The following is a 15,965-nucleotide window of genomic DNA, read 5'->3' as shown; positions in this document are numbered from 1 at the left end:
TTGTGCACTTTGAAATTCTCTATAGTCTGTATTTTCCATTTTAACTGGTACTTTATGAAGCCCCCCACCACCACCACCAGGTGTGTATTTTGGTTAAGGACAGATTAAACTTACATCAGAAAGTATGAGACAGTCAGCTCTCTTAGGAGAAGAGAATTGGGAAATGGGGTGAGAATAAATTTAGTGAAACTGTAGGGTTCCTTTCTTCACCAGATGGATTTAGAATGAAGAATAAAGTTGGAGAAAGAGAGAAGGCACAAGGGACTTGGCTATTCTTTATGGGTGCTCTTTAATTCTTAAAGTAAAGGTCTTTGGATATAACCAAATTGAGAACAGTTAGTTACTCCAGTGGAAGGAAAATTTGAACTACTTCCAAACCTCTACATTACTTGAATTTGGAGTTGAGAAGAAAACAGTTCTGTTTCAGCCTCTGTAGTATGTCTCAGTACAGCTTGAGCTGGGATTTGTACTCTCACGTGGTAGTTGGCATCCCTACTATTTAACAAATACAGACTTTAATTTTGACCAAGACCAAATAAAAAATTTTCAAACTCAGTTGTTCAAAATACATTTCTTGATTATCTATTATTATATGCCAACAAAGAGGTTTACAAAATTCAGATAGTCTCTACTCTTAAAATGCGTTGTAGTTGGGGGGTGAGATACATCTACATAACTAAAACACTCTGACAGGTCACATATAAAACTCCTTTGTATCCTTGTAGAATTTTTATTGATGGGGAAAGTAAAAAATACTAGGAACCTGAGGAAAGTTTACACTGTATACATTTAAGTGTGTGTTTTGCATGTTTGGAGATGAAAAGCTCTTACTATCGAATTTAGTTACTGATCTGTCTAGTGGTATAGGTCACTGGTAACAGTGCTTAGTACTTTGACTACTGAGTTTTAAAATGAAAATGTATATAGGTGTTGCTGGGAAAAAATTCCTTCAGAAATTAAGGACCTAGCCATCCTCGTAAGTCAGCTTGCCTTTATTTCGTGAGTTTAGTATATTTTATATTTAATCATTTATGTATCTACTCGAGCCAGTTGTCTAGCCGACTTTGGAAAATAAGTTTCTTGGGCAAATGTCCATGAAAACCTTATTTTTAGTAAATTTATATTTAATAGAAAATCCTCTGAGATAAGGCTGTAAGGTTGAGAATGAGATTGACTCAGAAACTTAGGTAGGAATATTTAGGGGAGTAGAGCTCTTCCCATTCAGTTTTACAGTTTATGAGTGTAGTTTATTCAACTGCCTGTGAATTGTCCACCATTTGTGGTTCATGTAGCATATTTTTAGTACCAGGTTGGCTTCTTTACCATTAGTTGACCTTTTTACAGGGATTGCAAACTAATTTTCAAATGTACTCAGAACACAAGTAGATAAAAATCAGAAAATGATGTATTTTCTCTAAAGGTAAATATGAATTAGATGATCTTCTACTTGATATTGCATGCTGGTATTTTTCTTCCTTGGTATAGAATATATTTTGTAAATGTAAATTCAAAATGTAAACCTACCCCCTTTATATTTCTCCAAATGGAAATGGCTTATGTGTTCCTTTCTCTTTTTTCTTCTCCTCTTCCTCCTTCTCTTCCTTCTCTTTTAAGTAGAGGGGCTTTAAAACAAATGGCCCTTGCTGTACCATTACTGGTACTCTTCGTGTAATGCAGGGATGCTATTATTACAATTTAGGATCACCAAAAGCTATGTTGGGCTTTCAGGGAGACTGAAGAGTTTTGTATGGTTTTTCCATGGTCAGCCCAGTGGTGGTATACAGAATGTATGTATATACAGGACATCTGTGATAGTAAAATTTTGTGGGAAGTGATTAAGAAAAATATGTCTAAAAACAAGTGCTTGGAGGGAAGAAGAAACATTGCCTATAGAAGGGAGCTAATGGTTATTTTACTATCCATGTTGTTTTAAACTGTTTTTTCTAATGTGGCAACAGCTACTTGTATATCATGTAGAACATAATCTTGAAGTGTAAAATCTTAAAAGGATGCCGTGCGATTAGAATGATTAGCGATTTAGAATGTAGGGAAGGAGAAATATTACTGTTTTTTTTTTTTTAACGAGCCCTGAGAACTATTATTTTATTGGAAGTTACATGTTATGTGCAGCTCTATCAATAGATAAGTTATTATGAAAAGCAGATAGTTAGACTGAGCAGCATTTGGCATCTAAAATAGTTAGAGGGGCAATGTTGGTTTTTGTTTGTTTTTGAATGCCATTACAAGTTCCTAAAGATGATAATTGAGAAGATTCTTTCCACAGTATAACTTGACACTGTTGACCATTTCTCTCTGACACAGTAGAAGCTATTTCCTTTTTGTTCAGTACATGTTCAGAGCTCACCTTCTTTGTATATGACCTGTGATACACATTTCGCATAATTTCAGAATATGTGTTTTTCCCCTTTTAAAAATAAAAACAGAAAGTAGATGTGTTCTGTATCTTTTTTTAATATGGAGGATAGATGTGATACGCTGAAGCTGAAAAGGAAGATTACTGATAGCTCAAGAGTATGTGCTTTGAATTGCATTTTTAGTAATGGCAGCAAATGTATTCAGATTCATTAATATTTTTTCACCACATCCAAATGCATACCGTTGGGGCTAGAAGTACAGGCTGTGGCCTTGGAACAGAGCGAAGCTAACTAGTCCACATGGATATCAAACCCCAGGACCCTGGTCTCAATTAGCATCATACTTCAACCAATTGGAAGCAGTCCAACTACCAGACAAAATGGCTGATCCTAAATATTGGTAGAATCATATCAATGTGGAAAATTGGTTGGTGTCAACATAGGAATTCGTGGACGGACAAAAATAGTAAGTGATTGTGATTCACCAGGTTAGTGTAGCTGCGATTATGCTTGTAAATTATTGTCTACTTATGTAAACATTTTCCTAGATTAGAACTAATGAAAAATCAAATGATGTGTTAAACCTGTTTCATGAAAATATAAATTTAAATAATCCTTGCATTCTTTTTTACTCTCCCTCAGACCATATATTGTGATTGTAGTCTCTACTGAGGAGGATGGAAACACAACTCCCTTTGAATAATAATAATAATTCCACTTGGTGTACAGAACTGGATTGCAAGAGTTTAAAATGCCCACTGCCCCTTGTGGGAATCTTTTTTAGTGTCTTAAGTGTATGGAACCACTGCTGCAACTACGCTGCCTGAAGCTTCAGCTACACTGAAACTTCATAACAAAACTTAAACTCCTTTTTCCTAATTTTTACTGTCACTGCAATTTGAGCATGTTACTTTGTCTAACAAAAATTCAGTTATAAAAGATTTTTTTGATATTGCTGTACAAACAAAATAAAATCAAGGCATAATTTAGTTATTTGTGGTCTTAGTTTTTGCCCATTGCTAAAGATGGCTTTGTTCTGTGACTTAACCTAGAGATCTTGGATTCCTTATTAGATAAGTCTTACAGACATTCTACCTCATAACAAAATGTTATGTAAAGATGCTGTTATGTAATTAGTAAATTGGTTGACTCAGTTATGCAGAAGATTACCTCAAGATGACTTTGTAAATTTCAGATTCCTTTAGCTATGTGTATAATTGTTATTTCCCCTTTCAGGTTTTTTCCACTTTTAAAAAAATCTTTACTGCTCTTCTGGGTAACAAAGCAAAGCTATGTTCTCTTGGGGCCTATAATAACAACATTTTGTTGATCTGTTTATAGTCCTGTTATAAATGCTTTCCTTTGGGTCATTTGTCTACCACCTAATACTTCTTAAAACTATTAGAACTTTTAGCTCCTCCTTATGTGCCATTTATATAGCAGTTCCTCCTTAATAAATTATATTAATGAGAGGATATAACCCAGGTTCTGGGCTCTCAAGTTTGTTGTTTTTTGATTGTAGTTCTTTTATTATCTCAAATTTTCTACCTCATAAGAAAAATGAAATCGTTCACATTGATTTAGATACTTAGTGATGGAAGGGAAGGAAGATAAAAGTAGTTTTTTCTTCTGATTCTGGCTAGTCAAGCCTGTGGCCCTTACAAAGGGCAGTTTAAATGGCGTTGAGTGTTCTGCCAACGTCTGTATTTCATTTTTCTTGTAATTATTTATGGTAGAATCCTTCTTTTTCATTTTTCTCCTGTGTACATTTCTGTTTCTTGTTTGCTTTCCTTTTTTGCTTGCTTACCATTCAGGCATGTAAATGGCATCCACTGGCATTGTATTTATTCTGCTGGTGATACTCCGTGGCAGAGCTTTACTAGATCCTTGTTCATATCATCTTTCTCTTGCTAATTGACTAGATATCTCTTGCTAAATTGACTAGAGATCTAAGCGTTCAGGTAAGCATTAACTCTGTTGACTGAGAATAATGAAACTATTGCTGGATACTAATTTGGATAGTTTTATGCATATTTTATTTACTGTTTCTCTATTTCTTGTTCATTTGTAATGACATTTGGAATAATTTATGTACCCACATTTCTTCATCTCTTCCTTTGGCTTAGCTCACTGTACTTTTTTCTAAAACTAGTATCTTGCACAGAGTTGGGAAACAAGATACTGAATACCATAGAAAATAATAGTTGTATTTGTCTGCAGTTAAATATTAAAGATTTATAATGGCTCTGACTTTTGTTCGTGATATTTTTGTGTCATTTTTTTAAAGCCCATCTCTTTGCATTCATGTATTATTACTTCTACTCTAAGAGTATTGTACTAACAAGGAAAGTTTTACATCACTACCTATTTTGTCTATCATTCTTATCCCTGAGGAATGTTATTTTCCATATTATAATATATGTAAGTGGGAAAATGGGATTTATTGTACAGAAACTCACTTTATATAGGTACCATTCAAGAATACATCTATGGCGTGAAGTAAAGAGAAGATTTTTACTGAGATCTTTGGGGCTTTATCTTCTACCAGATTTTTAAAACAAAATAGTTGAATGAATTTGTATTCCAGTCTGTTTAGTGGTAGTCTGACTGTTGTATAATTTAGAGCATTATTTCTGTGTCTCAGGAGGCTGAATATGGTGGGCATGATCAGATAGATTTGTATGATGATGTCATCTCTCCATCTGCAAATAATGGAGATGCCCCAGAAGACCGTGATTACATGGATACTCTCCCACCAACTGTTGGTGATGATGTGGGTAAAGGAGCAGCACCAAATGTTGTCTATACATATACTGGAAAGAGAATTGCATTGTATATTGGAAACCTAACATGGGTAAGTAAACTTAACATATGAATTAAATGATTGGTAGTTGGTTTTGAACTGTTCAAATAGTTAATTTATTCCAGTTTTATAAAATAAAAATTTGAAGATTTGATGTTCTGTATGCTTGTTTATGCAATGAAGAGAGAAATTCAAGTATATTTAAACATTATAAATTCCAAATCTAGTTTTGAATTTTGTGGTCATTCAGCTTGTTTTGGTAGACATTCCAGTTAAATATAATTCAGTTATTTTGAGTTTAAATCAGATATTTTTTATATTTTACTACTTCTACACTTCTGTTATCCTAGTTTTACAAAGAAAAATACTCATGTAAAGTCTGCAACCAGGATTCAGAACTCTAGGAACAACAGTTTGATCTGGGGTTTTTTAATTTTTCATTATTAGGCTCCTGGCTGGGTCAGTCAGAAGAGTGTGCAACTCTTGGTCTCAGGGTTGTGAGTTGGAGCCTCATATTAGTTGTGGAGATTGCTTAAAAAAGTAAAATCCTTTTTAAAAGAAGTTTTCATTATCTAATTTGTATTACAAACTTACTGAATTTTATTTCTGCTTTTAAATTTGAAATCTCATTTATGGAAACACTGCTATATACTTTATATTTTAATTTGGGTTTTTTATGAGATTATTGATTGGGCATTTCATTAACTGGGCATTCAGTGTATATTTATGATTTTATTAGCATTAAATCTTAAAATCATTGAAACAGCCATATGGAATCTTTATATCTCTGCTTAGAAGCATTTAGTACATACATTTGAAAGTTTAAAAGTTGTCTAGAAATCAAAATCTGACATCCTTCTTTCCTTGGTAGAATTTTAAAATGTTCACATTTAAAAAAAAATTAGTCTCCAACCACTCAGTCTGAGCAGTTTTATAATATTGGAGAGAGTATCAGTAGTATCAATATCAGGAGTGTGATTGCTAAAGAAGGCTGAATCTTAGATTGTCCATCTATTATTTTTGTGATCTTGGACAAGCTTTAAATTTCTCCACTGAACCATGTGTGAAAGGGGAATAGTGATAGGACTTACAGGATTGTTTTAAGAGTTAAATATTTGATATAAAGTATACATGATAGGTACTCAGTACATGTTTGTGTTGTTTTTTAATCTTACACTCAAATATAAGGCAGAATTTATTTTCTGAAATAATTTCCTTTAAGGGAAGAAGTGGTAAGTGAGATTGGTTTTATTAAAAACTTAGTATCATAGGAGTTTAAAGTTTGGAGAGACCAGAAAGTCTTTAAGAGTAAAAAAAAAAAAAACACCTTTTTTTGAAATAAATCTTACCTCCAAGGATATATACCTTCTGATTTCTGAAACGTTTATCAGGGGATGAAGTTAGGTCCTCAAGTGCTTTTATACCATTTAAAAATTAAAGATTAACTGACAGTGACTCCGCTTAGATCTGCACTGAACATTAACTGTCTTGTTTGTTCTAAGTTTTCTCTTAAAACAAGTTTAAACAATACAAATCTTGGCTATGTTTTGATGGTTAATGAGGGGGAAATATCTTGCAGTGGACAACTGATGAAGACTTAACTGAAGCAGTGCACTCTTTGGGAGTAAATGATATTTTGGAGATAAAATTCTTTGAAAACCGGGCAAATGGCCAGTCAAAGGGGTAAGAATTTTAATTTCATTGTTTCCCCTAATAAGTTAGTACGTAGTGATCATAATTTGGGGAGTAATTATTCTTAATGGTAACTGTGTGCGTGCTTTATTATCCACATTGGCAAAAGGATCTTGGGCAGAGATTTCCCTTCATTTCACTTAATTTCATTTACCCTGTGTTCTAACTTAATAAAACTAGTGCAGTTGGAAGTGTGGACAGATTAGATTAGATGTATTTAATTTTCCTGAGTTTGAGTTTTCTCCATTTGTGGTTGAAATGATTATTGAAAAGACAGTTTGAAGAAGCATTATCCTGTGATTAAGGGATGGGGAAAGATGGGCAATTGGAGAATAATGTAAAATGAATGCTTTGTTTAATTTAACTGTTAAATTATATTAATGAGATAGGATTATTAGAGCAGCATTGTAAAATATAGGTACCCAGAGATAGGAAAATAAAAAGCCACAAGGTCACCATCCATACATGATCACTCTTAAGATTTTAGTGAATATACTTGCAGGTTTTTCCCTAGTGCTCATAGCGTATATTTAGTGCAAAAAAAATTAAAAGAACAGGATTATAATTCACATGTTTCATAACATGAATAAAACATATTTATCCATAAATTCACTTCATCGCTAATGTCTTAATTCTTTCCATCATACCTTGTGTGCTACAGTAATTTATTTTACCATTCTTATTTTTGGTTATTTGGGTTTTCAGGCTTACTATAAATAATACTACAGAGGCATCACTATATATAAACTTTTAGGAGCAGATTTTGGATTATTTTAAGATAAATTGCTAGATGCAAAATAATAAGGAATATGCCTTAGTCTGCTTTATGTTCAGAGTATCAGTTTACATTAAAAATATTTTGTAAATATATGGGGTATCCAAGCACTTCTTACGAACTTCACTTCTATTACCTGGTCCTGACCCACTATTATCTCTTACTGAACTTTTGTAATAGCCTGATGTTCTTGCTTTCACCCTAAATCCCCTGCAGCTTATGTTACTGCACAATGTAAACACTGGAAAAAAGTGACATCAATATTTGTCTGCTCAGATCTTCTTCTAATGGTCCCCTCTCATAGAGTAAAAGACAGAATCTTAACTGTGCCCTAGAAAGGCACTGTGTGATCTGTTCACATGTCTGACCTTAGATCCTACACCATTCTTTGCCGCCTTTATGCTGTTTCAGCCACATTTATCTCTGCTGTTCTTCAGATATTCCTACGTAGGATTTTTATACCAATAATATCTTATTCTTGGTTGGTTTTACCCCCAAATATCCACATGGCTCTCTTTCACTTCATTCAGGCCTCTGTTGACAGAGTTCTCTTTCCTCATCATTCTATGCAAAATACTACTTTCTGCTCCTTTCACTCTGTTTTGTTTTTTCTTTATTATAGTGTATTTTCCTAATTGGTCTTGTCTCCCATTAGATCGTAACGTCTATGAGAGGAAGGGTTTTGTTTTGATCACTTCTTGTTCCCTAGCCCTGGATTGGGTCTGGGATATAGGTGGTGGTGTTCTATAAATGTTTATTAAATTAATGAATTCATTAAATTGTTTCTGAGTGTTGTGACCCAAGATAATCTTGATTCACACAGTAGAATTTGTCAACTAGAATAAGGGATCTAGTTAAAGGGCCATTTTGAACATTAGGAAGAGCTCCTAAGAGCCCTTCTGAGAATAATTTAGAGTATCCTATAACTGTATGAAATTGGTAGCCATTTGGGTTTTTTTTTTTCTCTTTTTTTTCTTTTTTAAATTTATTTTTCTTAATTGAGATATAATTCACATCCATAAAATTTACCTTTTAAAAATGTTCAGTCTGAGACGCTTTGTTGGCTCAGTTAAGTGTCTGCCTTCAGCTCAGGTCATGATCCCAGGGTCCGAGGATTGAGTCCTACATAGAGGTGCTTGCTCAGTGGGGATCCTGCTTCTCCCTATGCCTGCTGCTCCCCCTGCTTGTACGTGCACACACTTTCTCCCCCTCTCTCTGACCAATAAATAAAAATCTTTTAAAAAAATAGATAAAAAATAAAATGTTCAGTCTGATGGTTTTTAGTATATTTATTATCACTGTCTAATTGCGGAACATTTCATCATCCCCAGAAGAAATCGTGTACCCATTAACAGTTTATTTCTATGGTTTTCTTATTCTAAACATTTCATATAAATAGAATCGTAGTATGTGGTCCTTCGTGACTGACTTTTACTTAGCATATGTTTTCAAGATTCAGCCATGTTGTAGAATATATCCGTATTCTTTTTATGGCTGAATACCATACGGATATACTACATCTTTATTTATTCCATCCATCATTTGATAGACATTAGGGTTGTTTCTACTTTTGCTATTGTCAGTAATGCCCTATGAATATTCTTTTACCAGTTTTGTATGAACACATATTCAGTTCTGTTAGGTGTGTGTGTTTATATATACTCAATAGTGGAATTATTGGACTATATATTAACTCTGTATTTAACCTTTGAAGGAATTGCCACATGATTTATGAAAGTAACTATACCATTTTACATGCCTGTCAGTAGTGTATGAAGTTTTAAATTTCTCCACATCCTCATCAGCACTTTTTATCTTTTTGATTATAGCCATCCTAGTGGATATGAAACAGCATCTCATTGTGGTTTTGATTTACATTGCCCTGATAGTTAGTGATGTTGGGCGTCTTTTCACAGTGGCATTATTCATAATAACCAAGAAATGGAAACAACCCAAATGTCTGTCAACTGATGGGATCTTTTTTTTAAATGTGCTATATCCATATGAAATACTCCTCAGCTATAAAAAGACATTAAGTAATGAGCCATGCTATAGCATGCATAACCCTTGAAGACATTATGCTAAGTGAAAGAAGCTAATCACAAAGGACCACATATAATTTCATATATATGAAATATATATGTATAATTTCATATATATGAAATGTCCAGAATAGGCAAATTCATAGAGACACAAAGTGAATTAGTGGTTTCCTAGGGTTGGGGGATGGAAGGAAATGGAGTGACAGCTAATGATTATGGAGTTTGATTTTGAGATATTGAAAATGCTCTAAAATTGCTTGTGGTAATGGTTGTAAAACTCTGAATATATGGGGGGGGGAAACAACCCACTGGATTGTACACTTTTTAAATGAGTGAGGTATATAGTATGTTAATATTTTGAAAAAGTTAAAGATGCAAGTGTGAGCTTGCATATTTTTAAGAAATATTTTCATTTTTCTTAGATAAAGGTAAATGCACATCATTTCCTTAACAGTAGTTTTGTTAATCTCTCCCCACCTACTCTCACTCCTTTAAACATCTTTTAGGTTTGCCCTTGTTGGTGTTGGATCTGAAGCATCCTCAAAAAAGTTAATGGATCTGTTGCCTAAGAGAGAACTTCATGGTCAGAATCCTGTTGTAACTCCATGCAATAAACAGTTCCTGAGTCAATTTGAAATGCAGTCCAGGAAAAGTAAGCAATCCCTCACAGGCCTTTATTCAAAGATGTGCATTTTAACCAATGTTGCTAGTATTTGTTAGATACTACACTAGAGAAGTCATCTTAATACTTCATTGGAGAATCCATCTTAGAAAGCCCATCCTTTGGTTTTAAGTCTGGTTTATGACTATGGTCCTGTGTACTGAAAACTATATGTCTCAGACCCAGTATTCTACAACAGTGTGCAGGTTCTATAGCCTTTCCATTCTTGTCCTGTCATTCTCATCCTAGAGAAAGAAACTACATTCTAATCCTTAGATTGAAGGGAACTTACGTGGATATGTGTTGTGGTGGGGAAGAAGCTACTGGTAATCAGAAAATATTTGTTGATTTTCTGCTTAGCACCAAGACCTTCCCTCACTTGGTTAAGTGAATACAGGAAAGATTTGCCTTTACACACTTAATGAATGCTGTCACTTAAAGAGATCTAGTGGATGATCATGCAGTTAACAGAAATTCAAGTGGTGGTGGTTTTTCTTTTAATGCCTTAGCACTTAAGACTTAACTGAAGAATAGGATAAAAAATAATCTATGCTTCCTGAAATTCAGATTTCTTTTGGGATAATTTTAGTCTTGGCTGCTGTAGAGTACTGGTATTTTGAAATTAACCCATATTTACTTACTGGAAACACATTTAAGTCTGGATACTTTGAGACTCGATGTGAATGTTTTCTAACCAGTATTTCCTCATGTAGTGTGGACAGGCCCAAGACATCCGCAAGTTAGCCTATAGCATACGTGAACTTTGAAATAGAGTTGTTTCTAATAGCAGTGGTTACATTTCAGAGGACTATTTTAATAAATGCTATTTATGAGTATTTGGATATTTGCAGCTACACAATCAGGACAAATGTCTGGGGAAGGTAAAGCTGGTCCTCCAGGAGGCAGTTCACGTGCAGCATTTCCACAAGGTGGTAGAGGACGGGGCCGTTTTCCAGGGGCTGTTCCCGGTGGGGACAGATTTCCTGGACCAGCAGGACCAGGAGGGCCACCCCCACCTTTTCCAGGTAAAATTTTTCTTAAATTACCATGGATAAAATGTGTCTACCTTAATACCTCTTTTCCTTTTCTCTCTTTTTCAAGTAATGCATTATTAATGTGACTTACTCTCCTTGTTATGCTATTTTTGGAATCCAGGAAATTTGATCAAGCATCTTGTTAAAGGAACTCGGCCTTTGTTCCTGGAAACTAGGATTCCATGGCATATGGGGCACAGCATAGAGGAAATACCCATTTTTGGCCTAAAAGGTCTTTATTTTTCTCCAAACTTGCTTGACTTATATATAGAATATTTACATCCGTCTTATTTTCTTACCTCTTAAAAAATCCTTTCAAGACCATTTTTCCTTGTTTCACTTTCTAGCTTGGCATCAGAGTAGAATATAAGGTGGGTGATTTCACTGTAAGAAATGTGTGTACGCTGAAAGATGGAAACTATCTCTAAGCATTGTAATCTTCTTTATTAACGTTTTTTGTTTCAATAATTTTTCTTAAGCATAAATTGAACTAGTTAAATTTGTAAAGATATACCGCACTTCTATAGTTGTTAGTGTAGCATTTACCATATGGGTTTCATTTAAAGAGAAAGAATCTTGGTCTATGAGTTGTGCTTTAAAAGTATATTCTTGGCATAAAGGTTACAATACCTTATTGAAGTGTTCTTTTCTCTCTCTCTCTCTCTCTCTCTCCTATCTCCTCTCCTCTCTTCTCTCCTTTATTCTATAGCTGGACAGACTCCACCACGTCCACCCTTAGGTCCTCCAGGCCCACCTGGTCCACCGGGTCCTCCACCTCCTGGTCAGGTTCTGCCTCCTCCTTTAGCTGGGCCTCCTAATCGAGGAGATCGCCCTCCACCACCAGTTCTTTTTCCTGGACAACCTTTTGGGCAGCCTCCATTGGGTCCGCTTCCTCCTGGCCCTCCACCTCCAGTTCCAGGCTACGGCCCCCCTCCTGGTCCACCACCTCCACAGCAGGGACCACCTCCACCTCCAGGCCCTTTTCCACCTCGCCCACCTGGCCCTCTTGGGCCACCCCTTACACTTGCTCCTCCTCCGCATCTTCCTGGACCACCTCCAGGTGCCCCACCACCAGCTCCACATGTGAATCCAGCTTTCTTTCCTCCACCAACTAACAGCGGCATGCCTACATCAGATAGCCGGGGTCCACCACCAACAGATCCATATGGCCGACCCCCACCATATGATAGGGGTGACTATGGGCCTCCTGGAAGGTAAGTTATATGTATCTATGACAGTAGACTTGGTGTATTTGTTTGATGGAAGATACTCCACACTCTCATCACCAAGGTTTTTGTTTATTTTTTTAAATTATGGCATTTTCCCCAGATATTTAATATTTTGTATTATATTCTCTCATTAGAAGAGGCAATATCATATGGTGAAAGACATACAAAACAGCTTTGGGAGTAATCCACTTCTGCCACTTGATAAAGCTGCATGATTTAGAGCAAGTCACTAAATTCTGGAGATTCATTTTCATTATTTTTTAAGTTAAAAGAGGTTAATAAAGATAATTTAAGTGAGAAATGGGATCCTTAAACTACTTACAAGATGGTAAAATGAATCTCAGTTTGCCATTGGGGATACTACACAGAGCACTAAAGTTTCTTCATTTTAGGAATTAGATCAGTTTGTTATATAAGTACTATTGATTAGCTCATGCTGATCAGGAGTCCTGAGTAGCAAATTACCAACTTTTAATTAAAATGGAAATATTCAGTGCTTTACAAGTATATTTGGGTTTGTAAAAAAGTTTTTATGGAAATAAGTAATGGTGATGCTTGAAGAAGAGCTCAGTGGAAATCACTATTGAAGTAAGTGATCTCTTAGCGCCTTTTGAAAGTCATTTAAAAACTGTCCATATTCAAAACATAATTAGAGAGCTAGGTTTCTACTCTCCAAGAACTATTTGAATTTGCCCCTTTAATTTCTTCTGAGCTTATATTTTTAAACTATCACTGTTAAACTACTTTGTATTTCATTTTGTCTGATAACATCCTGAAAGAATGGATTTGGGGTTCTGCCTAATTCCATGCAGTTACACAGACACGTGGCAATAACTTTGATATTGTAAGCAAAACTCATTGACCATTATCTTTTTTTAGAGGTTGTATCTATTTGACTGTCAACAATGCTGTTTTGGGGCAGCTGGGTGGCTCAGTTGGTTAGGTGTCTGCGTTTGGCTCGGGTCATGATCTCAGGGTTCTGAGTTCGAGTTTGAAGTTGAGCTCTCTGCTCAGTGGGGAGTCTGCTTCTCCTCTGTCTGACCCACCCCCACCCACTTGTGCTCTCTCTCTCTCAGATAAATAAATCTTTTATTTAAAATGCTGTTTTCTTTAGAAAACTGTTAGAACTGTTGAACTAGTATATAACTTCTGTTCACTTTAATTCCAGTGAGTGAATTCATATTAAATGTTCACAATTAGAATATAAGAGTGGGTTACATGACTTGGTTTGACTGTTTAAAATTTGAGTTTCATATCCTTTTCCTAACATAACAGAATTTCTGCAGTATTAGGTTTTCAAGAATGGTGGGGATGGTTATTAATGACTAATTTTTTATCAAAAATTAGAGAAAACTCATTATTTTAATATGGGATTTTATTTTTAAGAGGGATAGAATTGGCGCAAGTCGTGGCATTTAGTTGAAATTACACCTATATTTTGAACAACTTGTAACTTGCTCAGGATGTTTATAAAGTTTGGGTAATAACAGTAATATTTTAAAAGCATGCAAAAAGTTAGATTAACTGTTTCCTCCTTTCATTGGAATGAACTACTAGTGTGTCCCTCAACTCAGTGTCCTACTTAGTAACTGGTAACTCAGATGGCAGGACTTTCCTTTTCCTGTACTGTACATGTACAGGTTTTTTTTTTTAATTGAAATATAGTTGACACATAATTTACATGTAGTTTTAAAGTTGTCAAGTAGCTTTAGAAAATTTTGGCACTTAATCCATTTTTTTCAACAGTTTACACTTACTATCTTTTATTTGCCTGATACTCTTCCAGGGATTCAGTGGTAAACAAGATGGTCTAAGATCTTGTCCACATCTGAATTTCTATTCATTAATCAGATTTGTTATCCTTCTGTTGTAAGTTGGGCCCTGTGCCTAGAGGATCCAAACATAAATGTAACCAAACTCCTTAATTGTGTAGGCCTGTATTTTTTGTTGTCACCATTTAAAAATATATATAAATAGAAGATAATGATAATATATAACTATTTTATGCTATATATATATTCATCAGAACAATTTATTGTGTCTTCTTTTTGTATGACTCTGAAAAATATTTTATTGTAGATATGTAAATACATTATCTCTGGCCTCCAAAAGGCAAAGTTTCTAAGTTGCTACTTTATTTCAGCTGAAAGATAGTGGAGTAAGAGAATTTTGCTTAGACTTACTCTCTTTGTAGGATAAATAGTGTGCTTCCCTCGGGAAAAATAACTGCTAGCTCTGAGGCATTTGTCAAAAGCAACTAGTATGAGTTGTTTAATATTCTGACTAACTTGGAAAATTTGTTGAGTGCAATTTAAGGTTTATATTTATTTTACAGGGAAATGGATACTGCAAGAACGCCATTGAGTGAAGCTGAGTTTGAAGAAATCATGAATAGAAATAGGGCAATCTCAAGCAGTGCTATTTCAAGAGCTGTGTCTGATGCCAGTGCTGGTTTGTGTATTTCTGTATTAATATTTCTTATTTATGTTATCAGGAATGGCCTAAAACTATGTGCAATCTTGAAGATTGGTCATTTGTGTTTAGTATTTATATTCATATTCCCAAATCATATCTGTGTTTATTTAAAAGACATTGAAGGGAGCTATGTGTCAAAGTAATGGAAAAAATCCATAATTTAAAATTTTTAGGTATGGATTTAAATTTTAGTCTTTACATTTAATGGCTTAAATTTGACTCTCATATTTACAAATTAATAACCTGCTTTACACAGCAATAATAATAACAAATTGTGCTAATTTCATGCACATAAAACGTTTTTCCAAATGGTGAAACACTAAAAAAATTAAGACATCTTCTGCAGTTATTTTGTTCTTTTATAAAATGATTTATTACTCTTACTCCAAATGGTTAGATGGTATTTTGGAAACAATTTCTTTGATTTCAGTCTCTCCTTTCCCTCTTAGGTGATTATGGGAGTGCTATTGAGACATTGGTAACTGCAATTTCTTTAATTAAACAATCCAAAGTATCTGCTGATGATCGTTGCAAAGTTCTTATTAGCTCTTTGCAAGATTGCCTTCATGGAATTGAATCCAAGTCTTATGGTTCTGGATCAAGGTAAAACTTTCCTGTCTCATGTCTATTTAAAACTGTTATTTTACAAAAAAAAAAAAAAATGTGTTTGGGACTTTAACATAGGACTTTGATTTTACTTATTACTGTTTATGCAATAGCTATTATTGATTTTTTTTTCTTCTTATATTGAATCAAATGTAAGGTGTTTGCTTGTTTTTAAAGCCCTTCAAAGGTTTCCGGTTATTCTTAGAATAAGACTCTAAACATTGAGGCAGTGTGTGATACCTGCCTGTCTTTTTAGCCTCATTGTGTACCTCA

The 15,965-nt window shown here is 34.6% G+C and overlaps 1 protein-coding gene across 8 annotated transcripts in view; it reads left to right on the top strand.

Annotated features, from left to right (window-relative positions):
* The window catches only part of CPSF6 (cleavage and polyadenylation specific factor 6), a 34,392-nt gene that overhangs the window by 2,915 nt on the left and 15,512 nt on the right, over positions 1 to 15,965 (top strand). For 4 of the 8 annotated variants that reach the window (XM_082742882.1, XM_082742880.1, XM_082742883.1 and 1 more), the window contains exons 2-9: positions 5,020 to 5,229; positions 6,758 to 6,861; positions 10,194 to 10,339; positions 11,200 to 11,373; positions 11,504 to 11,614; positions 12,092 to 12,596; positions 14,947 to 15,062; positions 15,536 to 15,689. In XM_082742882.1, coding sequence (XP_082599008.1) covers positions 5,020 to 5,229; positions 6,758 to 6,861; positions 10,194 to 10,339; positions 11,200 to 11,373; positions 11,504 to 11,614; positions 12,092 to 12,596; positions 14,947 to 15,062; positions 15,536 to 15,689 — 1,520 coding nt within the window. The remainder of the gene's footprint in view (positions 1 to 5,019; positions 5,230 to 6,757; positions 6,862 to 10,193; positions 10,340 to 11,199; positions 11,374 to 11,503; positions 11,615 to 12,091; positions 12,597 to 14,946; positions 15,063 to 15,535; positions 15,690 to 15,965) is intronic. The other 4 variants (XM_082742886.1, XM_082742884.1, XM_082742885.1 and 1 more) reach the window with 1 other exon arrangement.

Source organism: Mustela nivalis (genome assembly GCF_964662115.1).
Source record: "Mustela nivalis genome assembly, chromosome: 7".
In the NCBI taxonomy this organism is placed as follows: Eukaryota; Metazoa; Chordata; class Mammalia; order Carnivora; family Mustelidae; genus Mustela; species Mustela nivalis.
Note: the sequence above shows the minus strand (reverse complement) of the source record. Positions and strands in the feature narration are given on the sequence as shown.